Source organism: Prionailurus viverrinus, chromosome D3 (genome assembly GCF_022837055.1).
Source record: "Prionailurus viverrinus isolate Anna chromosome D3, UM_Priviv_1.0, whole genome shotgun sequence".
Taxonomy (NCBI): domain Eukaryota; kingdom Metazoa; phylum Chordata; class Mammalia; order Carnivora; family Felidae; genus Prionailurus; species Prionailurus viverrinus.
In genome coordinates this window covers 677,698-705,091 of record NC_062572.1, presented here as the reverse complement: position 1 = coordinate 705,091, position 27,394 = coordinate 677,698, and the positions used below count along the sequence as shown (strand labels likewise).

Genomic DNA, 27,394 nt, shown 5'->3' with positions numbered 1-27,394 from the left:
CTGTCCACACCCCACACGTGACTCGCTTTCCCAGCCCCGGGCATCTACGGTGCCCGTAGTCAACGGGATGGGAAGCACGTGACCTGCAGGCGTGGGTCCCTCCCCGGCAAGCGCTCTTCCGTGTTTCCACAACCGGGCGATCAAAGACGGGACGGGACAACTGCCCTGGTTCTCACACGTGTGGCCTCCGCTCCTAACGAAACGACAGCGAGCGCAGTACCTGGCTGGACTTGACGGCCAACTCCTGTCTCAGCTGCTCCAGAACCTGCGACGTCTCCTCGGCGCCCTCTGCCAGGCGCTGCGCTCCCCTGTCCAGCCCCTCCCCGCCGCTCCGGGCCGCCTGCAGGGCCACCTCCAAGACAATCTTCTCGTTCTGCAGGGAGCGGATCGCGTCGTCCCTGGAGGCGGCCTCCTCCTGCAGCTCCTCCAGCCGGGCCTGCAGCTCGTCGCAGCGCACCTGCACGTCCCCCAGGGCGCGCTCCCGGGCCTGCAGCGCCTCCTGCGCACAGGTCAGCTGCTTCAGCAGGTCGAGGTGCTCCTGCCGCAGGGCCTCAAGCTGCTGGTCTCGCTGCTGCAGCGCCAGCTTCACCTGGAAGACAGGAACCAGGGTCAGCGTCCTGCCCCGGAATGAGAACGCCACCCGGCCCCCTCCCCCCGCCGCCCAGCGCACGGACACAAAGTGCTGGTACGTGCGGGGGACACCCGGCCGGCACGGCGACGGCGGCCGCTCTGGTGTGACATCACAACGAGTCCAAAGGACACACCGCACAGACAGGCACCGCGAGGACGGCCGCACGAGGACGGCCGTGTGTGGCACCGGGGCGTCCCCACGAGGCCACGGAGGGCTTGCCTGCTCCAGCTGCTGCTCGAGGGATGCGGCCGCGGCCGCCACCTTCTGCAGCTGCTCCTTCTCGCCCTCGAACTCCTCCAGCCTCCGCTGCAGATCCTCCTCCACCATCGTCTTGGCCTCTTGAATCTGCGCAAAGGCAGCCTCCTGGTCCAACATGTCGGCCTGAGCACAGGAAACCGTGCTGTTTAAAGAGCAGGAAGACCCGCCACCCTGGGGAGAGGCCCTTGTCTGTCACCATCACGTCCCCAACCCGCAGGCAGAGGAGCCCGGGGCCAGAGGGGCCAAAGGCTGGTGACCTCCGGCCGTCCAGTCCACTCTGCTGACCCTTGGGACCGGCTGAGGGAGAAGCCAGCAGGCAACCCAGGTTTAAGAAATGGGACGAACCGGGGTGCCCGGCTGACTCTTGACCCCAGGGTTGTGTGTTTGAGCCCTGAGTTGGGTGTTGAGATGACTTAAAGCTTAAAAAAAAAAAAAAAGAAAAAGAAATGGGATAAAGTGCTGAACGACACCCCCATGGCTGCCTCTGCCGTGAAGACAGGCTGCAAGGTGTCCCTGCTTTGGGGATGTGCCACTGGGAACACTGTCACTGAGCTGGTAAAACCAGACCGAGGCTGGGGGACAAATACGGATGGAGTTCTTTACAATTTGCTTACGCAGATAAGATCCAACACCTACGTGTGTTTCCCGAGGAAAAATGTCAGCTTCTAACTTAAATGTTTCCAGGTCTTTGGCACCAGGCCCCTGCCATGACGCGATTCTCTTCTGTCACCCGCCTCACCCGTGAGGACACGGGGGCACGTGCGGAGAAGCAGGAGAGGGGCGAGCGCCAGTCACGGGACACTGACTTTCCGTATCCTCAGCACAGAACCGCCAGGCCACACGCTGCCCAGACCTTGTGTACCTTCCTTCCTTCTTCCCAACAAGCCTACTGAGCAGGTGTCACCGTCCTCGTCTCATAAATCGAGGTAACAAGGCTGGGAGAGGGTAAGAAATGGTACAGGGTCTCACAGCTAAGGAGAACAGGTCAGAGCTACTGCCCCCACTACCCTGGAAACAATCTGCAGGTCCAACCGGCCACATCCTAAGTCGCTCGTGTGCTTGCTGGGGGGCCAACAGAAACACAAGCTGAGTGCTCAGAGACAGGAAATGCTTACCACTGCGAGGCCGTCAGAGACACGGCATCTCAGAGACACACACACTACCCTCCTCCTGCCCACCTGCTAGCCAGCACCTTCCCAACCGCGGGGCCGAGTGCAGGGCTCCAGGCCCACACAGTGAGTGAAAGATAAGTCACCGCCGGCAACTCAGATCAGACAGACGGATGAGTTTCCAGTGACGTGAGGAACAGAACTGCCAAACCTGAATCACTGTCACTCGTCCAAAAGGTTAGTTTAATAGACATCTGAATGGATAGAGCATTAGTGTTTACGCACACACATCTGTAAGTTTTCTCAACCTTGACGAGTGCCGCAGCGTGGAAAGAGCAAGCCCCAGAGCTGCCTGGCCCTCACCTCGATGCCCTGGAGCTGGATGGCAATGCGCTCCTTCTCCTTGATGGATCTGTGCTGGGTTTCCGTCAGCTGGTGGGACAGGGACACGTTCTCAAGTTTCAGGTGCTCCAGCAGGCCTGCCTGGGTCATCTGTCCAACCTTCAGAGAAAAATTCCACAAGGTAGAAAGTGGCTAGATTCCAGACACAAGCACAGCCCGGCCCACCCCAGAGGCCATGAAAGTGAGGGTCCTGTCCTATCCAGTGACAACCGCAGGGGAAACTGCTCCCCAGGACCCTGCTACACAGGGCTCGCTGCCCACCCTCCCGTCACCCATCCTGACACTGGGGCTGTCTGTGTGTGCCGAAGAGGGGCAGGCTGGCAGCCCGGAGGCCAGTGGTCAATACCCCCAAGGCTACATACGCACTTGGTAGCAAAACCTACACAGAAGTTCCTGCTGAAGGTATTATCTGAGGACCCTCAAGGTGAGGGCTCTCACCTGGATGGCAGGGACAGCAGCGGCTGGAATTTGCCCCAAAAATGACCCGTCCAACTATGACCGGCCACATCTCACGCCTTGGTCTCTCAGTGCCTAACTGTCCGAGATACTCGCCAGGCTGACCCTGGCCATTCCCAGGAAGCAATCCAGCCTGGGGTCAGACTCTGGCTGTCACAGACTATTAGACCTCCTTTGACCCACCACCTCTTACAGAGAAGGTGCCCAGCTTTACAGAACAGCGCGCCAGCCCCAAGAGGGGGCTCGGTAAACAGAAGCCAGGGGACACGGCTCTGTGACTGGACCTTCCAGCACATTACTTCCAGATACAAGGTGAACACTCGTTGACACTGTGAGATGCCACATGTGACCACAAGTTGTGAATTCTGGGGTCTCAATGGAAGCTACCCAGAGCAGGAGAAGGTACCATTTGCTGGGACTGTGTTTTGTTTTGTTTTGTAAGTTTCCTTATTTCAAGGCATCCCTACACCACACGTGGGGCTCAACATATAAGTCCAAAATCAACAGTCGCGTGCACTTCCAGCCGAGCTGGTCAGGTGCCCCTGCTGGGACTTGTGTTTTAAGGCAACGACAGAATAAAAGCCACTCTGCTCTGTGCTGCCTCCTGAATGTGCCTGGCAATACTTCTGTGTTACCAGGGAAAGAGGGAGAAAACGTCCTCACCGAATCAGGAAGGCGGATCCCGGAATCTGGAGGTGCCTGAGAAAGTCAGGTACAGCTGACTCCTCTCCTCCCCGGAGCCCCTCCTCCACTCTGCCCTCCAACTTCATTTCTGACTCAGGGCAAGACACACAAATGTAGCTTCCTTAACTGTTTCGTGTCTCACGTAAAGGCACCATCACTGCAAGCTTGCGTTAACGTGCATGGTGATTTATTTCCAAGTATGTTGGAAGTAGAACAAATATGTACCTGCGGGGTCCTTTAGCTTGAAACATACGTAACAAATTTAAGAACATTTCAATCTCATATATTTGTAGACCATAGATTTTTTTTTTTAATGTTTATTCATTTTTGAAGGAGAGAGACAGAGTGGGGGGGGGGGGGGGCGGGCAGAGAGAGAGGGAGACACAGAATCCAAAGCAGGCTCCAGACTCCAAGCTGTCAGCACAAAGCCCAACGTGGGGCTCGAACCCACAAACCACGAGATCATGACCTAAGCCAAAGTTGGACGTTCAAATGACTGAGCCACCCAGGTGGCCCCTCGTAGATTTTTTAAGTTTATTTACTCATTTTGAGAAGGAGAGAGAGTGTGCAAGTTGGGGAGGGGCAGACAGAAAGAGAGAGAGAGACAGAAACAGAGACAGAGAGAGACAGAGAGACAGAGAGAGACAGAGAGACAGAGAGAGAGAGAATCCGAAGCAGGCTCTGCATGGTCAGGTCAGCGTGGAGGCTGATGCAGGGCTCAAACTAAAAGACCATGACATCATGACCAGAGCTGAAGTTGTACGCTCAACCACTGAGCCACCCAGGTGCCCCTAGATTTTGTTTTTTATGTTTATTTATTTATTTTGAGATAGCGAAGCAGGGGAGAGGCAGAGAGAGAGGAAGACACAGAATCCAAAGCAGGCTCCAGGCTCCGAGCTGTCAGCACAGAGCCTGACGCGGGGCTCAAACTCACAGACCGTGAGATCATGACCTGGGCCAAAGTCGGACGCTCAACCAACTGAACCACCCCAGCGCCCCTAGATTTTATTTTTTAAAAGAGCATTTAGTGGAGTTAGTATTTTATATCTTCTACCTGAGAATTAAAGTTTTAGTCTATAATATTTCATCCGAACAAAGAAAACCAAAGGGAGAGAGAGCAAAACCCATGTCTGCATTCAAGAAGAAGACAGAGGCTGACCAAAGCACCACTCAGCACCCTCCTAATCAACCTAATTAGTCCAAGGCCCCAAAACTTGGAGCAAAGTGCCTTTCAGCCACGTTCCTGTCATCCTGACCGCCTCTGGAGCACGATGAGCCCAGAGAAAGGGGCCTTGAGGGAAAGTCCAGAGACCAGCATTCCTCTGCAGCCTGGACGGACACCTGCCCTCCCCACCCCCCAGAATCCGAGGCTGACACGCCTGCACCCCAACAAAATGGAGGGCAGTGGGAGAGCTCACGCTGCGAAGACCTGGTGGTCAAGGAGCTGGAGCAGAGACCAGCTCCAACCAGGAAGGGGATGCACACTGTGCCCCTTGTGTGTCAGAAACCACGTCCCAGGAGGGCAGCGACCAGGGCCCAGAGCTGGTGCCAGAGTCCCCAGACCCGGGCAGACGTGGGTCTGAGAGCTGGGTTCAAACCACGACAGGCGCCCCCCGGGGGGGCTCGTCACAGAACGAAAAGTGATGCAGCAGAAGCTGTAAGACCCCTTGTGTCAGAAGGTCACGGACAGCAGCTGCTCCGCAGGCTGGAGAAGAAGCTAAATGAGCGGCGAGCAGACTTTCCCTAAAGGCAACCGTGAGGCCTGAAAACAGAAGGACTTAATTTAGGGAAAAGGCCAGGGTCCCACACGAGACACGTCCGGGGCCGTACCTGGATGTGGGCCATTTCGCCCTGCAGTCGGACCCGGGCCTCCTGCGCCAGGGCGAGCTGCTGCTGGTACCACTGCCGCACGTGCTGCAGAGACGCGATCTCGGCCTGGGACGCCTTCAACTTGCTGCTCAGCGTGGTCCGCTCCAGCTGCACCTGCTGCAGCTGGCTCTGCAGGCCCGTCATCTGCTGTCGCAGGTCGTGCACTGAAGGCAAGCACAGCAGCTCAGGGCACCCACTCCTCAGGAGCCCGCAGCTCCGCACCGACGCCCCACGCAGACTCGGTGTCTCCCCGCGGACGCCCCACACGGTGTCCGTCTCTCCCCACGGACACCCCACGCAGACTCAGTGTCTCTGCAGAGCTCACACTGCACTTGTGGATGCTGAACCGTGGCTCCCGGAGAAATACAGGAGTGAACGGATCAATATACAACCTTGTCTCGTGAGCTTGTGTACAAAGGCATTTTACTTAATCTGTACTTTTGGCCCATCAATACTGAGCTCACAGCCAACAGCACCGTAATTCATGCCCGAAGGAAGCTCACCGAACACACGGAACTTCCTCCGTGAGACACGTCACAGACGTCTCACACTTAAGAGCACAAGATAGTGCTTGGACTTCACTTTAAATACAAAACCTCCCTACAAAGCACAAAGACGCAGAGGCTCTGACACTAGACCGGACAAGGGCACCGGCTCACACAGGAGAGCAGAGCACCGCCTCATCCCCTCAGCGGGAAGCGTGAATGTCAAGCGGCACCAGTCGTGCTCAGCGCTGCACCTGCCTGCGAGGGACTGTCCTGCTTCAGGGTTAGCGACAGATCTGAGTGCGCCCGTGAACGCATAACTACAGACCTGTGGGTACCGAGGGCCAACTGCGTGCCCGCCAAGCCACTGTGGGCGCCCAGGCGGCACCTGGTATCGTGCTAATTGCACCAAAACCCGGTTCACTGACGTGGTCAACTCTTGCCACTGACGAGGGCAGAGTGGGAGGAAAGGGGGCAGGAAGTCACGGATGGCCTAAATCACAGGGCAAACCAAAGTGGCCAAATATTAAGAAAAACACCTCCCATTCTAAAGACAGTTCCCAAAAATTAAAAAACAAACAAAACACCACCTCAGTTTAAGAGGATCCACGACCTCTTGTCTGAAATTCTTGGGGCCTGATGTGTTTCAGAGTTCAGACTGCCAGCACCTCAGAAAGGCGACCCCAGCGAGAACCACAGGAGACATGCCGTCAGCTCCACGAGGGCGTCCACACCGCACTGCGGTCCTGTGTGAGTGCGGTCCGTGCTGCTGCCCGACGGGCTTTGGTCATCAGGCCTCGCAACCCAGACTTAACAATGACCTTGGTGCTCAGAACTTCCCGGATTTTATAATTTTCTTAAGGGCCTGCGTATCGGGAAATGCCCGAAGACTGAGAACAGTCTACGGCGTGTTTCTCAGCCGAGCAGTTTCTTCCTTCTGGTGCCAGAAAAGTCTCTGTCACAGCAGTCTGTCACTCTTTGTTTTTGTCATCACATCTGAAGCCCCGTCTCACGGCCTTGTGGCCCTCCAGAGCAGCCCCCCAAGCCACCCCTCTGTTCTGCGAGAGGAGCCCCGTCTGCCTGGCCCGCACCAGGGGCTGTGCGGTCTGGGCCACCCGTGGCTCTCCGCTGCCCCCTGCCCTGTCCCTCCTCCTCCCGTCAGCCAGCACGGAGGTGCTGCGAGCCCACGGGCGGTGCTGGGCACCCAGCGGGGTGTGAAGCACACGCCCCGGGATGAGAAGACGGCGCGAGGACAGGGCTGCAACAGGTTCTCTGTGCACAGCCTGCCGCCACGTCCCTCCGACACCAGCGTCCCACTTGTCTCTCCCTCCAGAGGGGACTCCCACAGGGATCCACCACCGCCAAAAGCTGCACTTAAAGTAGGAAATACAAAGGTTTACTCATCAACAGTGTCGGTTTTCAATCTTTTAAGCACAACCTGCCGTTCTGAGGAAAGAGCGAGCAGCGCCAGCCCCCGCACGACAGGCTTTGAAGGCAGAGCAAGGTAGTAACGTTACTACCAACTAGCAAGGGTCTGGAGTTCGTTTCCAAGACCTGAGTCCACTCCGCCCCCCACCTGCCGCGCTCACCTGTGTTGTCCTTGCTGAGGATGCTCCTCTGCATCTCTTCCACCTTGGCCACGAGTCGCTGGTACTGCTCCTCGGCCAGCTGCAGGTCGCTGTTGGACGATGCCAGGCTGGCGTTCTTGGCTTCCAGCATGTTCTGCAGGTCAGTCATTGCTCGCTCCAGGTCCCAGCAAGACTGCTTCAAGGTGTCCACCTCCGAACTGAGCGAGTCCTGCTTCTGCTGGCTGCTGTGGCTCTGCTCCACCTGCGCCTGCAGCCTCGTGCTCAGGGCGGCCAGCTGCGCCTGGAGCTCCGCCTTCTCTTTAAGTGCCTGGACAGACCCCCCAACCGGAAAGCGACTCTCAGACGAGTCACTGCCACCCGTGCATTAAGAGCGCCACCGAGAGGAGCCGGGGAGACTCAGAGGGAAGCACTGTGTCTCCCGGGCTCGCAGCTGCTCTCGCACCAACCGCTCTCCCGGGAGGAGGCAGGTCCTCCACACAGGCCCGAGGGGCAGGAGGGGTGACCAGAGCCGCTCACGCTCTGCGCAGCAGCGCCCGGGCTGTGCGAGCACCCGCTCACCCACGAGGACGTTGGAAAACACATTTGTTCAAAAAAGAAACGAGTGCAGCACTGCGCACACGCACACACCCCAAGAAAGAACACCAGGCGTGCTGAGGGAGCCCCACAACAAGTGCCGTCAGATTCAGATCTGGGACCGCGCCTCCTGGGAAAGGCCCCCTGCTACTGCGCACGACGGGCTCTGAGGGGCTCCAGCCGGAGCCCCTGGGCATGGGGCAGCCCGAGGCCCGGCCCGGCACTGGGTGGCGGCACCGCAGGGACACGGTCGGTAGGACCAAGGGGGAGTGAGCGGGAGGTGGGGCCTCCACGAGCAGAGGCCTTCGGGCAGCAGAGAACGTCTGAGAGACGGCGGGAAGGCACGTGCCCTGTCTGCCATCAGCATCTCCCGCCCACCCAAAAATCCATCTGTGTGGCGTGTGGACGGGAATCCCAAAGCGCAAAGACGGGCAGACAGATGCACATCAACACGCGTGAGGGGAAAACATGAGGAAGACGAACATCAAATTCAGCAAACGGGACGACAAATACCCCAAAAATCCAGTTAGGTGAGCAAACACAACGAGATTTTGCAGTAATAACAACTTGGATTTTAACAGGGAGGCCAGAAAGGATCACACCCGCCACAATCCACACAACTCAAGAGCAAGTCAGTATCCTAGGAGGAAAAGAAGGTAAAGTAAAATAAACACAAGCAAAGGTTCCTACATCACTCGTGGGCCGGAGGTGCAAATGAAGCAGAAATGCGCTGGATGAGGTTCTACAGGGACAGTGACAACCATGAGCCACCACAATTCACCTTGAAATCGCAGCAACCACCGCCAGGTTTACGTGCACAGAGGGGTCGGTCTGCGTCCCTGGACCACGTCATTCAACAAACCACACCAGGCTCGAGAGGAAGCTATTCCCGCCACGAGCCGCTGCCCCACACCCTGTGCTGGGACGCGCTCCTGAAGGACACCCATGCTGCTGCGACACTACCTCTGTGCCCGTGTATCCCCTGCTCCCCACACCAAATGGACACAGCTGAATTCAACTCAACAGATTGACCCCACTTGCCAAGGAAAACTGAAAATTAAGGGGCAGAAATGGTTTTCAGGAGTAGACTGAACAGATACGGCAAAGCTCACATCAGAAAAGGCAGAACCCGCAGCAGAAAGTGTTAAAGGGGCAAAGATGACACTTTTACCAGTGTCTTTTACGGTGAGACCCGCCAACGGGACCGTCGGGCCCGCATCCCAGAGTCAGGACCGACATACAGGGAGACACCGAGCCACGCAGGCGGACAAAGGGTGAGGACACAGAGGACTGAGCACCCAGCCCGCAGGCCGCGCACATGCGCCCCGAAGCCGTGGCGCCTTCCCGGCCTCCAGCGTCCGTTACCTGACTGGCCTCTAAAGACAACGCCTCCAGCTGACCCTCGAGTCTCATCTTGTCTTTCAGGGCCTGCAGCACCGCGTCGTGGGTCTCCGCAGCGGAGCTTTCCAGGGACACGCTGGGGGACAAAGGCACAGAGCATCAGGCGCCAGCTCTCCTCACGCATCCAGAGTCTCTGGGCTCCCCACACCGCCGCTCCAGTCCCCGCCACATTATAAATACAGTTAGAAGGTTTCAGTGGACCACTAACGCTCTTACAAACGCTCCCAAGAAACCCTCCGGGGAGCTGGTCAGCCCAGGGAAGTATCCGTGCAGCTTTAGACACGAGTCTACGTAAATACTGGAAACAGCATCCCTTAACACTGGACGCGGTTCCTGACCTGCTCCCACGTCTTACAGAACGACAGAGTTGTGTAGACAGAAACGTTACACACTCAGGACGTGACGAGGAGAAACCCAGCACCGCCGGTCGGCTCTGGCGGTGGAGGGAGCACCCACCTGCTGCAGATGCTGTCTGTCCGGCTCCGCGTCTCCCCGTTGACCTCCCGTCCCTGGTCCTGGTGCTCGGCCGCCGCAGCCTGGAGGACATCCGTGATGGAGGGGAACTGGCCCAGGGCAGCGGCGGCGATCTCCTGGCCGTTGACCACATAGGAAGCGTCGCGAGTGCCCACAGGGTCCACCAGAAGCCCGCGCGTCCCACGGGTAGACACGCTGCTGAGGGAGGAGCTGTCGCTCTCGTTCCCGTCAGCCTCAGACGTGTTGTCGCCTGTCAGGGACGCGTTCTCCAGGTGGTCCTCGGCCTCAGGACACGGGCTGACCTCGGACACTACTGACGTCACGCTGCTCCGGCTCTGCTTCAGGGCGCCCCCGGCAGCGTCTGCGGCCGGAGCGTTCCCACCACAGCTCCCGGCACTGGAGTCTTCAGTTTTGTAATCGGCCAGAGACCGGATTTTGCTCGGTTTGGAACTTCTTTTCCCCTTGGGATGCGCCAGGAGCCCCAGGCTGCCCACCTTCGGCCCTCGGGGGACACTGGTGCGCAGGAAGGAGTACTCCTTCGTCAGAGCCACCGGGCTGGCACGGGGCAGGGCCTCCGGGTTCAGCATGAGCTCCGGGTCGAGCGTGCTGGACAGTCGTGCTCTGGCCGCAGGCTGACTGCACTGGGGAGGAAACCAAAGTACAGAAATCACGTCTACGAGTGACAGCAGCGTTCAAACCTCGCGGCCCGAAAGGCTGCACCGGCCACCCTCCCTGTGCCAGCCCCGGGCACAGGCCCCACACGACCAGGACCGCGCAGCATCCCCACGTATCCGGCAGGCAGGGCCCTACAAAGCTGTCCCGTCAGCCCTGCGCACGCACTCTTCTCGACAGGCTCAACCACGTCCAGATCCAAAGCGGCCCTGCTGGGTCACAGCCACCTGAGATGTACGATCACTCAGGAGCTAAGGAGCCGTGCTCCCAGTTATGTACACCTGCTCACGCCGGACTGCTTGAGATTCCAAACCATTGCCATTTTAATGTAATTCTTAGATATTTTATCATGCTGTTGCCGTAAATATTCTCTTTTTCCACTAATTTTATAACTAGCCCTATTAGGCTAACTATTGATTTTTTATACTTGTATTTTAAACTGACGATCTTCTGAACCCTCATTATTTTAATAATTTAAAATACATTTTAAGGTTTATTTTATTTTTGAGAGGGGGGGAGAGAGGGAGAGAGGGAGAGAGGGAGAGGGAGGGAGGGAGGGAGAGGGAGAGAGAGAGAGAGAGAGAGAGAGAGAGAGAAAGCACGCACGCACAAGCAGGGGAGAGGCAGAGAGAGAGATGGGGAGGACAGAGGATCCGAAGGGGGCTTCACGCTGTCAGCACAGATCCCGACACGGGGCTCGAACTCACCAACTGTGAGATCATGACCTGAGCCGAAGTCAGATGCTCAACCTACTGAGCCACCCAGGTGCCCTTATTTTATAATATTTTAATATATTATAATTTTTTTCACTTGATTCTCTAGAGTTTTCCAAGGCATTATCAATACCTGCAAATAACATTTCTCCTCTTTTTCAATATTTATATCTCTTATTTCTTTTTCTTACATTATTACATCAGCTAGAACTTCCTAACGGCTTTAAATGAGACAATGGATGACAGAAGATAGTGTTCCTTGATGCTATTTCAAAATGACTTTCTCTTAGAGACATAGCCAATCCTAGGTTTACTCCACAAAGTCAGTGCTATCCCAACAGGGCAGGGGGTCAAGGAGGAGAAAGGGAACCATCTCAAAATGATCCTGGGATGTGACGAGAAGAATACCAACTAGTGAGCAAAAATAGCTAAAAAAAGACGGGGCGCCTGGCGGCTCAGTCGGTTAAGCATACAACCTCAGCTCAGGTCTTAATCTCACAGCTCATGGGCTTGAGCCCGTGTCGGGCTCTGTGCTGGCAATGTGGAGCCTGCTTGGGATTCTCTCTCACTCCTCTCTCTCTCTCTACCCCTCCCCCACCTATGCTTTCTCACTCTCTCAAAAATAAACTTTAAAAAAAAAAAAAAAAAGAACAAAGACTGACACAGACACGCAAACAACTAACACGTAAAAGATGCTCCCCGACAGGAGGTACTGTTGTTTTCACCTGTCGGAAGACAAAAGCTCAGTGTTTGTTGTTTTAACGTTGCCAAGGATGGCCAACACTCGCAGTCTCATCCCTGCTAATGGGGGTATAAACCAGTCCAGCCTATCCAGAGCACACTGAATATCCAACTAACAAATACATAAAGCCGTTTCCCAATAATGTGAAAGTCAACGATTTGCCCACAAGAATATACCAAGACGCAAAATGTTCACTGCGGCATTGTTTGCAATTTCAAAAATGTAGCAACAACCGGAATGCTGACCACGAGCTTGGTTAAGGAAATGCGGATAGACTACAGCATAGGGTGAGGCGGTCCCCACTCTGCACTCAGGACACAGGGAGGAAGGCAGCACGGAGAACTTCTCATCATCTACGCCATGTGAGGATGACGTCTGAACTACGTTCCTCACGTAAACGAAATATTCCTAAAGAAATACCCTGTTTCTCCTTCAGGGGTTTTTGTTCACTTGTTTTGCGTATTTTGACTTTTCACAAACACCTTTTCAGCAGCTACTGAGATGATCCTAGGCCCCTTCACGTGGACCTACCCCCATAACCCATGATGAGGTCTGGCAGATTCTCCCAGTCTGAACCAACCTCAAAACACCTCTCCTGCACTCATGGATACGCAGACAGGTGGTGCTGACTGGTCGTGAGCACGTCACACGCCGCACACACAGGCCTCTGCATGCACACAGGCAGCCGCGGACCCCAGTGCAGCCAGACATTCAGCTCCAAGCTTCGGTGACAGCCGTGCGGCGCCAGGCCGCGGGGACTGACTGAGACTCCGGTCCTCACACCGGACCGTGCCTCCCCAGGCTGCATTCTGCCCCAGCTGGCCCTGCCCCAGCATCTTGCAGCCACCCTGCCTTCCTCGCTTCTGAGCAAGCAGAGATCATAACTTGGTCAGACCAACATGTGACAGACACAATGCCTGTTTCCATCACTTTGAGAGCGGGTATGTTACTGAGGGCTAAGAAAGTATCCTTCCGTGTAAAGTTATTATTTATTTAAGTAATCTCTACACCCAACATGGGACTCAAACTCATGACCCTGAGATCAAGAATCACATGCTCTTCTGACTGAGCCAGCCAGAAGCCCCCAAAAGTATCCTTCCATTTAAAGCACCAGTTATGAGGCACCTGGGTGGCTCAGCCGGTTCAGCCATCTGATCCTTGGTTTCGGCTCAGGTCATGATCTCACAGTTTGTGGCTCAAACCACATGTTGGGCTCTGTGCTGACAGCTCAGAGCCTGGAGCCTGCTTGGGGGTCTCTCTCTCCCTCTCTGCCCTCCCCCTTCACTCGTGTGTGTGTGTGTGTGTGTGTGTGTGTGTGTGTGTGTGTCTCAAAAAAAAAAAAAACAAACTTTTAAACCACCCGTGTTATGTGTATATTATGTAATTTTTAAGTAATTTTAGTGATGCTAAATTTCACATTTAGAATCCTACACTGAACTCCTGACATATTAATCACCTAATGTTGCATGAAACCACACAGGCCTCTAGAAGATAGAGTGTGGACAGGACCTTGAGAAGGGGAGTGTGGATGGGCTCTGGGAGACAGTGTGGATGGGTCCTAGGAGGGAGAGTGTGGATGGGCCCCAGAAGACACTGTGGATGGTCCCAGGAGGGAGAGTGTGGCTGGGTCCCAGGAGAGAGAGTGCAGACAAGCCCAGGGAGACAGTGTGGAGGGGTCCTGGGAGGGAGAGTGTAGACGGGCCCGGGAGGCAAAGTGTGGACGGGCCCTGGCCCACAGATGTTGTCTGGTCTACACCCGGACTCTCCTCTTCACCACTGAGTGACCCCTGACCGGCTCCTTACTATCCAAGCCTCAGGCTCCTCTTCTGTAGGGAACAGTACACAGTGCCGGGCATGTAGTGATTATTAACCACTCTTACCGCTAACTTGTGGTGGGCCGTGTGGACGGACCTCTGGAAGCCCTTGACCAGGCAAAAGAGTCTGGTGCCGGCTCCTCTAACCCATTCACATTGGCTCTGGAGCAGTGACACCCACAAGGTCACAGTTCCCTCATGGGAAAACAGCCTGAGGGGGATGTGTCACCACTGAACCATCCACCTAAAGCATTTACAAAAGTTAGTTTCATTTTAATTTTGGATTCCTTTCATTTGAAACTCTCAAGTCCACAGAAAAGTTGGACAAAGTATGAAATGAACATTCAAACCCACCTGCCTGGAGTCACTTGAGAGGACTAAAAAGACTGCTTTCATTAGCACACCAACAAGTCTTACGTGTGAATAAACCGACCTTAGTGTACCATACGATGTACTTATCGAACATGCATGACATGGCACGTATTCTAACACCAAAGGTCAGCAGAAACTACGTCACTCATCAGATATACAGCTGAAACCTAGGACTGGCTGCTCAAGTAGAAAGAATAATTATACTTGAGTACTTGCGGTCTCTGCTTTTCAAATGGCAGATATAGTAATAAAATATGCTTGTTCCAAGGGAGGAAGGGCCATATGTGGCAGGAGCCACAGTCTCCCCAAAGGGTGGGAACTGCAGACAGAAATGATCTTTCCAGAGAAGCACAGAAGGCCATCCCAGCACAGAGAAATAAATGACAGATCCTAGAAACTACATCTAATTACTGTTTTTCACACATGAAGTTTTCCATGAGCTTGTTCAAGACAGGAAGACTTGGGGCACCTGGGTGGCTCAGTCAGTTGGGCATCCGACTCTGGATTTAAGCTCAGGTCATGATCCCAGGGTCGTGGGATAGAGCCCCGCGTCGGGCTCTGTGCTGGGCACAGAGCCTGCTTAGGATTCTCTGTCTCCCTCTGCTCCTCCCCCGCTCATGCTCTCTCTCTCTCTCTCTCTCTTTCTTTCTCTCTCTCTCTCACACACACACACACACACACACACACACACACACACACACACACAAAGAGACTCACTCTTTCCTGCTGGCGCTTCTCCCCTGCTCATGCTCTCTCTCTCTCTCTCTTTCTCTCTCTCTCTCTCTCTCTCTCTCTCTCTCTCACACACACACACACACACACACACACACACACACACACAAGGAGACTCACTCTTTCCTGCTGGCGCTTCACTCTGTACTGTTTGAGCTGTTCTTCGAGCCGTCTCCGAGCCTGAAGTCGGACCTGCTCCTCCTTCTCCAGGGGCAGGGAAGCCTCTGTTGAACCTGCCGTGGAGGAATGACCACTTAGTGACTCGTGACGCACGAGGGCACAGAGGACAAACCAGAACAGTGGCTTGGCTGTTCCCATTCAACTTCAACTACCAATTAACTATGATTTAGCTCCAAACAACACACAGCCGTCCAGTTTGAAAGAGCTATTTCCAGATGGAGACAATTGTGAGCTTCAGACACCGACCACAGACCAGACGTGCCCGGTCAAAGACTCACCGGTCGAGCACAGAGTCTGTGCTCACAGTTCCCTAGAGGCGTCCAGCTGGGAAAATGGACACAGGTCACCCGTGGACTTGTAGTAACAAGATAAGTAAATCTGAAGTCGGTGCCAGAGCCGATGTTCTGAGGTTCAGGGACCCTCAGCTCCCACTTGGCTCCAACCACGCTTGTGACTTCACATACGCGCACACAGAGAGCAGTGCCGATGGAGCGGGGCCCAGGGACGGGGGACGTGAGCCAACCTGGCATGTGGCCACGGTCACCAGACATGCCTTCTTCACATGGTTACATCTAGGGACACAATCTGACCCACAGCTTGTCTATCTACATCCCTACAGCGAGTCATGTTACAGTACAGTTTTGCAAAATCAGAAGGTTCTCACACGAGCAGCACTCAGAGGTTACTCACTAGGGAAAAGCACTGTCACAGGGACGCATTCGGGACTCACCTGAAAGTGAAGGCCACGCAGGTGTCCCCGCGAGGCCTGGGGCTGGTTACCTCAGTTTCCTGACAGAGGCGGCTCCAGGGCAGGGGCCATGCTCGAGGACAGAAGGGGAAATGACAACTTTTGGGGCCAACAGCAGATTTTAAAATATCTCAAAACCCCAATCTTTTATTTTGGGTAATAAAAGGGCTGAATAGCAAGCAAAAGGCACAATGGCCCCAGGGTTCTTTCACACACAGCAGACGTGTAGACGTGTACACAGCACGCTGCCACGCGCACAGGCAGGGTCGGCTGCTGCGCTGATGAGAGCAGGAAAGTGTCACAATTTAACCACTTTATAGACCGCGTCATCTTCAGATGCGAATCCTGAGGAGATCAGCAGCCGTTCTTACATAATCCCTCAGACCTGAGCACAGGCCAAGAACATCGCTAGGAACTCATCGAGTTACCACTAATGTGTGTGTTTATCACCAAAAAGATCTAGTAGTTTTCACAAGGCTCAGGGGTCCATGTGGGAAAACCCTAGGTGTCTATGGCCTCAAGCAGGGAGCCCCCAAGTCAGCAGACTGAGGGTCGGGTACACACTCACCAAGTGAGCACCTGGCATTAGGGCTCACAAATCCCTACAGTCAAGAATCCACACTTTTATATGGCATCTCAGGACTTTAGTGTTGACGGTTAAAATTTATTTTATTTTAAGTAAGCTCTATGCCCGACGTGGGGCTGGAACTCACAATCCCGAGATCAAGAGTTGCACACTTTGCAGACTGAGTCAGCCAGGCGCCTGCCCTAAATGTACAGAATTTTTATAAAGACGCTGCAGCCCTAGCAGAATAACGCCTGTGGAGAAAAGGGTAAACAATCCAAAAGAAAAATGGGCCAAACAAATCAGCAGACAATTCAGAGAAACGACCGAATGGCCAGCAGGTGAAGAGTGCCTGAGTGATCAGGGAAGCGTAAGGAGCACAGCGCCTCCGGGCACAGCCGCCCAGCCGGTGGCGAGAGTGACAGTAGGGCCTGTGCGTGCAGGGGGGGGCCACGTCATCTCACGGTCGTCAGCGGCCACGGGCCTCCGCATGACGGAGATAAAGACGCCCTCACCTCTGACCAGGAATTGCACTCCTGGGACAGAGCCTACAGAAACTAAAGCGGCGACACCGTGCCCACGGGCGCCAGGGCGCTCTCGCCAGCGCCGGGGGTTCCGGCCGACGAACAGAAGTGGAGACCCACCCGGCCACGCACGGGGCCCCGACCAGCCTCAAAAGCAAGAACATGGAGTTGCATCAGACAACCTGGGGCGACCTCCACATAGCACTGCGGAAAATACAGGATGCTACAATTGACTCCCTTTGTAAAAAAACGGTGACCGAAAACACCCGAAACCTGGCTGTTTAGAGGCCCGTGAAGGGTCATGTGAAAATGTGGCTTACTTGGAGGGGAGGGAACGAGGTACTGAAGGGGAAGGAGAGGAAAAACAGCGTGTGTGGTACGATCCCTTTATGTAAAATTATGTATGTCTGTGGAGGAAAAACGCGTTGGAAAGAGGCCTGGACGTTTCTAGGGTTCACAGTCTGCCAGTTTGTGACCTGTTTGCCCCTGGGTCCCCAGGGGTAAGCGCTCATTAAAATGATTCATAGAAGAAAGATTTTGAAGTTTAACTCCCCACTGACTGCCTGCTCACCGTCCAGCGTAAGACATGCCGCGCACAGTCCCTCGAGCCCAGACCCTGAGCCGCACCCTCAGCGTGACCACGAGGGAACGCCGCTTCTCTCCAAAATGGAGCTGCACGCAACACGCACAACCCACCACAGCGACAGACCGGTGGAGACAGAGGGACGAGCAGCGAGCGTGTCTGGAGGGTGGGGAGCGACGGGGGCGCCGCAGGAGGAAGGGGAGGGCAGGGAGGAGCCGGCGGGAACGGATGCTTACACAGTTGTGTTTCTTGCATAGGAAGACTGAGTCTGAGGGACTGCAAAGCTTCTTTTCTAACACTGCCCTCAGCACCAGTCCCCTGAGACTTCCTTAGGTTGTCATGGAAATCAGCCACACCTGCAGAGGCCTCGGGACCCAGTGGGCTCGGGGCAGGACCAAGAGGCGATGCAGGGTCTGGGAAGAGTGGCGTCGGCCCGTTCTGACAGGTGTCCCCCTTGCCAGGTCCATCCAGGCCTCGCCCTCCATCTGCAGCTCTATGGGCTTCGACACTGGCACCTGCAAGAGAGAGTGTGCTGAGCCATCACAGTGTCAACCATGAGAGGCAGCTGCATTTCAGACATGCGGAGAAGACAGGACAGGAGAGCCTCTAGACGTGCGAGCACGAGCCATCTCCAGTGTCCTAGGAGACCGTTCACTCTGGTGGCAGAGCAGGCCGGGCTCTCCTCACGTGGGTGTGGGGATCGGACAGCTGCTCGCCTGCCAGGGCCAGACACCCTCATCCGTGGACCACCCTCACCCTCCGCCCAGTGCTTGTGGAATTTAAGTAGTAATCTTCCTTCTCATTTAAACAACGAGGGACGCCTGGGGGGCTCAGTCGGTCAACCATCCGACTTTGGCTCAGGTTACGATCTCACGGTTTGTGGGTTTGAGCCCCATGTCGGGCTCTGTGCTGACAGCTCGGAGCCTGGAGCCTGCTTCGGATTCTGTGTCTCCCCCTCTTTCTCTGCCCCTCCCCTACCCACTCGTTCTCTCTCTCTCTCTCTCCAAATAAATAAATAAACTTGAAAAAAAATTTTTTAAACAAGACCAATGAGAAATCTTATGGGAGTCTGCTTTTAAAAAACAGCAAAGGAAAATAAATGCTGAAAACACAGCTGATAATGTTTCTAACAGACGCTGGTGACACAGGGCTGATCAGTCACGCCTCACATTTACAAAGGAATAATTCCAAAGTCATTTCAAAGCATAAGTGTATCCTCCAAAACGAGAAATCTAAGGTAAAGACGTAGATTAACTGATCAGAACACTTATGGCAAAGCTGAGCACAGAGTCAGAATCTGAGAACAAAGAGACTGTGCTACTGTTTGATCAACAGTTGTTAGATAAACACCCAAGTTTAACCAGTGATGACCATACACGCACATAGCAAGCTCAGTTTCACCGCTAACATTATTACATGTGGATTTGTCATACATTAACTAAAATCTATTTCCTTGTCAAAAGGAAAAAAAAAAAAAAGGTTTCTTACAATTAAATGATTTTTACCTTCCTTGCCCCCTCACCCTGGTGGGGGAGCCGGTCGGCAGTCAAGAACCAAGATGGCACCTGGAGGGAGGGAAGGAGGATCCAGGGGTCCCTGGGTGTGGTTCCAAAGGTACCTAAGTGGAGCAAGGCCTCAGCCTCCTATGGGGATCCACATCACTTGGATCCCACGATGTACCCAGTATGAATCCAGGGAACTCCCCTTTACCCAAGCAAATTCAAAATGGGTTTCTGATACTTGAAATGTGAGGCCCAACCAACACAGCTACTCACTGTCATGCCTCCCCAAGAGGAAAAACAGAATACAAATGGGGCACCACAGGCTCAAAGCAACAGTAAGGAGACCGGACCACAATCCTGACCTGACCTCAATTCTTACTCAAACAACCCTTTGGCTCCATGCTGGGTGAGGGGGAAGGGGAGCCTGCATTTCAGATACTAGATTATCATTCTGAGGGGCTTACAGACCTGGAAGAGTCTCTACATCTTCCTGTTTATATGACAAAGTAGTTTTTTAAGCATTATATTGCACTTTTATTTATTTATTTTTTTTATTTTTTTTAATGTTTATTTTTGAGAGAGAGAGACAGAGTGTGAGCAGGGGAGGGGCAGAGAGCAAGGGAGAGACAGAATCTGAAGCAGGCTCCAGGCTGTGAGCTGTCAGCACAGAACCCGACGCGGGGCTCGAACTCACGAACTGCGAGATCGTGACCGGAGATGCAGTCGGACACCTACCGACCGAGCCACCCAGGCGCCCCTATATTGCACTTTTAAAAAAATTCTAACAGACGGGCACCTGGAGGGTTCAGTCGGTTAAGCATCCGACTTCAGCTCAGGTCACGATCTTTTGGTTTGTGAGTTCAAGCCCTTTGTTGGGCTCTCTGCTGTCAGTGCAGAGCCCACTTTGGATCCTCCGTGCCCCCTCTCTGCCCCTCTCCCATGTTCTCTTTCTCTCTCTCAAAAATAAACAAACATTAAAAAAGAAAAATCTAAAAGGCCAAAAAAAGACCATTGTTCCCAAACACAAGCCAAACTGCAGATAGATAACAAAGATGATGAAACAATAACAAACAAGGGCCACTAGCACTTCCTACTGTGTCTGAGGACCTGTGTACCATTTCTTTCAGCCCTCGTGACCACCCAAGGGTGCAGGCACCAGTAATCTTCCACTTACACGAGAAGAAAGTGAAACGAGATCGAATAAGGCCCTGCTCGAGGGTTCACTGTCTCAGTGACGGATCTAAGAGCCGGCTCCCTGTCTGTCCCACCGTTGGATCCTTGGTCTTGGGCCCCTGCTGTTAGCAGCCTTGCCTGCTGTTGAAGGAGCGGGTGCCCGAACATCATTTTGCAAGAGGAAAATGCAATTTCTCCTAGAGAATGAGTACATCAATACCTACAACTTTGCACTGACACATTGCACTGACCCCCCTAAACAGGAAGGGGCCTCACAACCGAGTAAATTATTCACCCTGTACTTCTGATGAATGAAGAACCCATGAGCTAACCTGCCAATGTGATCCAATAACCTTGGATCACTCCCGGACCATTTGTGTATCCGAAAGGTAGATGCCAGGCAGGTAACACCACAGAACCCTTACGGAGACCGGTGCTGCCATGTCTGCCGGAGCAGAGAGCGGGGCAGCTATCGGTCTGACAAGCCCGGCACGTGATTTAAAGTTGGCATCAACTAAGAAAAAGCGCTCACAGGATTAGTAAAAACAAACTCTGAACGAAAAGTTCATTACGGTCTGAAGCACCACAGCCTTGTTCCAAAATGCAAGGTGATCCGCCGCCTCCCGTCTAAAGGCAAAGCGTCAGCAGCACAGAGTAACCAGCGACTTACACGGGGCGTCAGCCCACTGGTCAGGTGGCACCAGTGACCCTGGGGGCTCTGGGAGGGCCTCGGGGCGAGCTGGGGTGCCACTGCTGGATCCGGCCGGCACTCTGTCCATGGTCAGGACGGCACAGGCTGGACCGATACTCGGGGGCTGCAAGCGGGCTGCGGGCGGGTTCGGTCTCGGCCATTAGCAGCAGCCCGGAGCTCCTGGGAAGACCCGCACTAGGCCGTCCATTTTGGGAAGACGTCCAGTCTCATAAGTGGCTTGAAATCAAACCCAATAACATCATGATACCTGACAGGAGGGAAAAGAGAAAGAAGGTATCATGAAACCTCATTTGTCAGATTTGAAGTAACAATTGCAAGACTAACATTTGGCTCCCGATTCACATCCATATAACAAACAGGTTTATTCATTCAACAGATAACTCCTGAGTACCTGCAATATGCTAGGTTTGAGGGTAAAGTGCTGACCCACCACACCGGGGCCCGTTCCTGAAGGGAACCAGCTGGCTAACGCCGGCCCGCCAAGGCAGAGCCACTCTGTAACCGGACCTGAGCCCCACGTGTAGCCCCTCGCAGGGACAGGCCTTGGGAGGCTGAGGAATTAAGCTACTTGTTTAAATTTAAGAAATCTGAGTTAAATAGCCATGTGTGGCCAGTGACTTCTGCCCTGGACCCGTGGGCCCGAGCACTCACAGGGCAAGCTCCCCTCCCAGGCCTGGCATGGTGGCGAAGTTCACGGAACATGGCAACCCTACGCTGTGTCAGGGGAAGCACAGAGAGATGAGGATGTGGAATCGGGGTCCAGAGAAGGAATCTCGGGGCAGGTGATCAGTTTCGTCCTTCATTTCTGTCAGGATTAGCTTTTAGCCCAACCTGCTAGGCTAAGTTCAAGGGAGCAAAACTTTGCCCCAGGTTTGGCAACTGGTTACCATTTTTGAAGTGTACTGAGGATATTCATAACCTGTTCCTCGTCAGCAGGGAAGGTGTGAGCCACTATCCATTCTGCAGAGATGCTGGCATTTACTCCCTATATGGTAAGTTTCACGTCATCCTACATACTGTTCTGTGTCTCACAAGTTTCAGGACAAAAAGTTACATGACTTCCCTCTGCGGCTTACAAATCCCACACAGACATCTCAGACAAGAGCCTGAGCAGTGGCCCACACATGGAGGGGCTGGTGCTGACTCAACAGCAGAAGGCAGGTGTGCCTCTCCTGCCACAGTCCTCTCCTGCCGTCCCCCAGGAAGAAGCACCCACTGGTGGTCGACATAGCCTGGCACACCCAGGCATCGAGTGACTAGTGACGGCAGCATCCCCCGTGTAAACCCACGAGTGTCTGGCTAGTAGCTCTGAGAACGCACACGTTCCACTCTGCTGTCTGGCACCTATAGGCCAAAGATGCTATGGCTGAGTAATCGTGCGGTAAGAAGATGAAAAGGTCAGTCTAGCGCCACGTGTAGAACCAGCACGAGGGTTGTACTACAAAGGACCACTGATAGAACGTGTACCAACCAGCTAACTGAAAAGCGCTGGCTGCCAGTGTGGCTCCGTGGCTCGTTTGTGCACATATTTGAAGACTGAACCAAATTCCGGATCACAGAAATGAAGGGAGCTACTGAGGCTGGCCGATGATCCTGTCTGCAATGAGTTCTCTATGCTGTTTTTGTCTCTACAGTAATCAGTACCCTCTTTCATCCTCAAAGACTTCCCAGGGCGGGGAGATAGACACACGAGCTCTGGGAGGCTCCACACCTGTCCCTGCACATCCTACAGGCCCCTCCAAAAATCACTGTTCCACAGGGTCCTGGCTCCATGGCAAATACTGTCCACCAGGCCTTCCCCTGGCTACTGCAGACAGCTGATCCTTAGGTAAGACGCCCAACAAAGCAAGGCGAGGCACGTCAGAAAAAGGCCAGCCAGGCCGTCCCCTTCATCACAGGCTCGCCGCTTCAAGAATGGGTACCAACACATACAGTGGAACGTGGGATCAGAGGTCACTGCGCAGGGCACGCTGTATGTGCTGGCCCTCCTCACAAGTCCCTTAACAGAAGAAAACGTTTGCATTTTGCTTTGCGATGTCTTTGCCCCCGCCCCGTGGGGGCAGGGGCGATGGTGCCTGCAAGGGCAACATTGACAGGTGGGTGCTGCTCAGGCAGAAGCTGGTCCCTCTGCCGTGGGGGCCCCTTCCCCTTGACCACCAGGCAAATCCCCAAGGGCCCTTCCACATCCACCATTAGACATTGCTCCGAAGTCCTGCGGGGCCTCAGGTAAAGTGCCTGGCCCACTCCCTTCTGCCACCAAGACACCCCGTGTGCAAGCTCACTGCAGAAGGGTGTGTGTGCATCTCCTCCACGCAGAAAGAGGCCCGGAAGCAGAAACGACCGCTCCCAGTCGGCCCTTCCCCCTCGAACATCCCCCACTCCGAGTGACGCTCTGGACACAGGCTAGTAACTTCAATCTTTGGCCCTGCCAAGTGCCACCCCTTAGCAACCAAGCTAGTGGTTCCAGAACAATACAGTGTTTGCATCCTGAGCATCAACACTGCCTTTTCAAATACAGAACAACTCTGACTATTCCAACTAAAACCCCTCAGAAGCTACCGTTCCAATGAGACAAAGAATGCCCCTGGGAGAGCAGCAGGTAGTGGCCACACCCCAGATAAGCAATGTCCCCTGGGCAAGAACCCGAGCAGGCAGCTAGCTGGACTTCCCTCATCTGCTGGACACATAACACGGCCCGGCAGAGCAGGGAAGGCACAGGGGTAGCCAAGCAGCTGCTGAGGAGAATGGCCTGAGGCCGTGACGATGCCGGACCCAGGCAAGAGGAGGTCTGCTGAGATGCTCGTCCCACTGATGAAGCAAACACGGAGACGAACGCGCCAGGCTGTCTGAGCCCAGTGCCATCACGTACTCCACTCACTTAATGCCCTTTATGTGAATTTCTTGCTAAACAAAAAACCCTGCTGAGTCCCAAGAGGTCCTACGCCGCTCCAGAGGTGGACGACGCAGCCCTCCACAGCATGAGACCCTGGGACTGTGACACGTTCTGGCAACTCATAAACATGGCTCCCATGCACACGCAGCTCCTCCTGGAGCCGGACAACACAACTCACTGAAGGCCCAGAGCCGCCTCCGCTGAAGTGACATCTCCCTGTAGGTAATAAGCTGGCATTCTGTGTCTGTCCTCAGGCTCCAGTATACTTTACTTAGCAGGACTCAGTCGGTCAGGGTCTCACTACCTCAGTGCTCACAAAAACAGGGCAGAGAGAAGGGTCAGACTTCTAGGGGCACATCCCAAGGAAGCGGTTATTAGGAACATGAATTCCAACTCGTGATTTTTTTTTTTTAAGTAGGCTTCATGCCCAGCGTGGAGCCCAACATGGGGATCAAACGCATGATCTCAGGGTTAAGACCTAAGATGAGATCAGCAGTCGGATGCTACTTCAGCTCAGGTCATTATCTCAAGGGTGGTGACCTCGAGCTCCATGTCAGGCTCTGTGCCGACAGCTCGGAGCCTGGAGTCTGCTTTGGATTCTGTGTCTCCCTCTCTCTCTGCCCCTTCCCTGCTTGCTGTCTCCCTCTCAAAAATAAACAAACACTAAAAAATATATATAGGGGGGTGCCTGGGTGGCTCAGCTGGTTAAGCATCTGACTTAGGCTCAGGTCTAATCTCATGGTTTGCTGAGTTTGAGCCCCGCATCGGGCTCTGTGCTGACAGCTCAGAGCCTGGAGCCTGCTTCGGATTCTGTCTCCTTCTCTCTCTGCTCCTCCCCCCGCTCAGGCTCTGTCTCTCTCTCTCTCTCTCCTTCAAAAAATAAATTAAAAAGCATTAAAAAATAAACATTAAAATTTTTTTTCACATATATATACATACATACACATACATTTTAAGAGCTGGATGCTTAACTGACTGAGCCACCCAGGTGCCCCCCAATTCGTGATTAAAAAAAATTTTTTTTAATATCAGTTTTATCACATTACCATTTTTGACTACCTGCATTCTGCTGTGTTTCCTGGAGGGAAGAGACAGTTATCACAACTTCACAAAATGCTCATAACTCTCAATTCACGCCATCTGCATCAAAGGACTTTATGCCAAGAAAATCGTCTCAGGCACATATAGGACTTCAACTTCCCATGATTTCGATATACATGCGAACAGCTCCATCTACCCCACCTTATTTGTTTCTACTGGCAATTGGAAACAAACAGCAAGGCCAAAGATAAAACAGGATTTCCTTAAGAAGACAGCATCTAGTTGAGGCCACGCTAGTAACCACAAGTACACAAGTAAACAGGGACTGACACACAAAGTGAAAAGCCGGCAGGCCTCTGTCCCTGTACAGCAATGCCACGTAAAGTGCAGGCTCCAGCATCAGTCCTGACTCCTCCACCCCCGGCTGTAAGGTCATGGGCATGTTTCATAACCACTCTTAGCCAGTTTCCTCATCAGGAACATGATGAGAAACAGAATACAAAGTTTTGCCAGGATTAAATGCAACAAGGCACAGGGTCTGTCCCAGGCCCTCAATAAATGGTAGCTGTTATTATGTGTTATTTTCCCTTCAGTTGTTGCTCGTCAAAATTGATAGTAAAGTCAATTAGAAGATATTCTCACTTAGGAATGCACACTGCTAAAGGCAACTGGCCCCCCCCCCAAAAAAAAGAAAAAGAAAAGAAAAAAAAAAGCTACTTTTGAATCTGAGTGATATCAGATGAGTTTTCTTTTCTTTTCTTGCCATTCGAGGTATGTTAACTGAAAGCTACTTCTCCAGGAAAGGGTTATGCTGGCAATAGTAAAGGAACAATTAAAAAAAATTTAAATGCATGAGTCACCTGTACATGGTTTACTAGGTCTCAGTAGTTTTCAATCACACTGTCAAGAACCCAAACCTCTTACCATGAACTAGGAAGCCGCATACCATCTGGCTCCTCCCTACACTGCATCCTCCACCTCGCCACTTTCCTCCTTTTTCCTTACGCCCTTGACACACTACTTCTTTACCAAAGTCACTCGTCGTCCCTCAGGGTCATCACACTGCTGCTCACTCTGCCTGAAACACTCTCATCCCACAGTTTTCCATGACTGGCTGCTGGTCATAGAGGCCTTGGCCCAAAAGTCACCACTCCCCACGGGCCTTCCCACAGACCCACGCCAAGCAACACCCCCATACTACTTCTTCATTTACTGTCCCCATCGCTCCACTAGAATGTGAGTTCAGGGAGGGCAGGGATCCCGCACAACTCCACCCGCGTGCCCCAGGACCTACAATCAACAGTGCCTGTCACACGACTCACACTCAGCAACTATCTGTTGGATGAGGCCGAGCTGTTCACCTGCTCCACACTAGTGACCGTGCCTGGCCCGGCTCCTCTAGGAAATATCACTGCAAGGCTGAAGCCCCTCTAGGCACCCAGAAGCTAAATGGAATCGAGGCGGAAGGAGAGGCAAGCAGCTACGCGGTCTCTAAACCCAACTCCGCACGAATGTCCCGACCCCGTGTCACGTCTGTCATCCTGGCAGAACTTCTGCAAAAGGCCAGAGGCTGTCACTCTGGTGCAGCTGCTGGGCAGCTGTGGGTAGCTCCACTAGATCACGCCCCGTTACGCGCAGACAGCGCTTCCGAACGGCTTGCTGTGCGCCCATCTCCAAAGCCAGTACCGCTAACAGCTGCACAGGCCGGCTTCCAGGCCCCGAGGCTACCAACGGTGAGTTGCAGGACCAACGCGGGGCGGAGCCGCTCCAGGTGGAGCCGCGGCCACCCTCCGCGGCCGCCCAGGCCCCGTCACCCCTCGCCCGCCGCCTGGCCTCCGCCCGACCGTGCCGCGGCCCCCCGGCGCTCCTGCGCCCTTCCCGGGCCGGGCTCCCGGGCCGGGCGCCTCCCCGCGACCCTCACCCGGCGCTGCGGAAGCCTAGGCGGCCGCCGGCCGGGCTGCTCCGACGGAGACGTGGCCGCGCGAGGGGCGGGGCGCGGCGCAGCGACGGGCTAGGACCCTCCGGAAACAGCCTGTGCGCGCCGCCTCCGTTCCGGAAGACAGACCGTCCCGTACTTGCCAACAGCTGCCCTCGGGCCGGGCTGCCCCGACCGCAGTGTCGGACTCGAGCCCACTCACATCCGACGCGAGGCAGGTTTCAGAAAGTGAGTTTGGGGCTGTCTCCCTTGTGGAAACACATGTTCGGGATTTGCAAGACAACCTCCGACCGGAAGCTAGACAAACGAACTTCCGACGGAAGTGGCGTGGCCAAGACTCCGGTCCCCGCCCGGTCCCGCCCAATCTGTCAGGCTGCGGGCGTGGTCACCCTCACCCCGCCCCGGCCCCGCTGGGGGCGTGGCTAGGAGGCCCAAGGGGGCAAAGGGCCCAGCCGCCAGGTGGGGTGGGCGCTGAGGCTGCTCTCCGCAGAGCCCACGAAGGGCGAACCCCCACCTCCCACGCGCAAGTACTTATTTGTCTTTCGGGTGCCAATTCAAGTG

General features: G+C 54.3%; 1 protein-coding gene across 5 annotated transcripts in view; it reads right to left on the bottom strand.

Annotated features, from left to right (window-relative positions):
• The window catches only part of GOLGA3 (golgin A3), a 43,810-nt gene extending 16,725 nt beyond the window's left edge, over positions 1 to 27,085 (bottom strand). The window contains exons 1-11 of one of the 5 annotated variants that reach the window (XM_047827727.1): positions 26,973 to 27,085; positions 20,922 to 21,210; positions 17,813 to 18,091; positions 15,097 to 15,209; positions 9,914 to 10,572; positions 9,422 to 9,533; positions 7,484 to 7,790; positions 5,371 to 5,573; positions 2,362 to 2,499; positions 851 to 1,012; positions 221 to 589 (exon numbers count right to left, since the gene is read on the bottom strand). In XM_047827727.1, coding sequence (XP_047683683.1) covers positions 221 to 589; positions 851 to 1,012; positions 2,362 to 2,499; positions 5,371 to 5,573; positions 7,484 to 7,790; positions 9,422 to 9,533; positions 9,914 to 10,572; positions 15,097 to 15,209; positions 17,813 to 18,091; positions 20,922 to 21,030 — 2,451 coding nt within the window. In that variant the 5' untranslated portion in view covers positions 21,031 to 21,210; positions 26,973 to 27,085. The other 4 variants (XM_047827726.1, XM_047827729.1, XM_047827728.1 and 1 more) reach the window with 4 other exon arrangements.
• Positions 27,086 to 27,394: the final 309 nt, after the last annotated feature.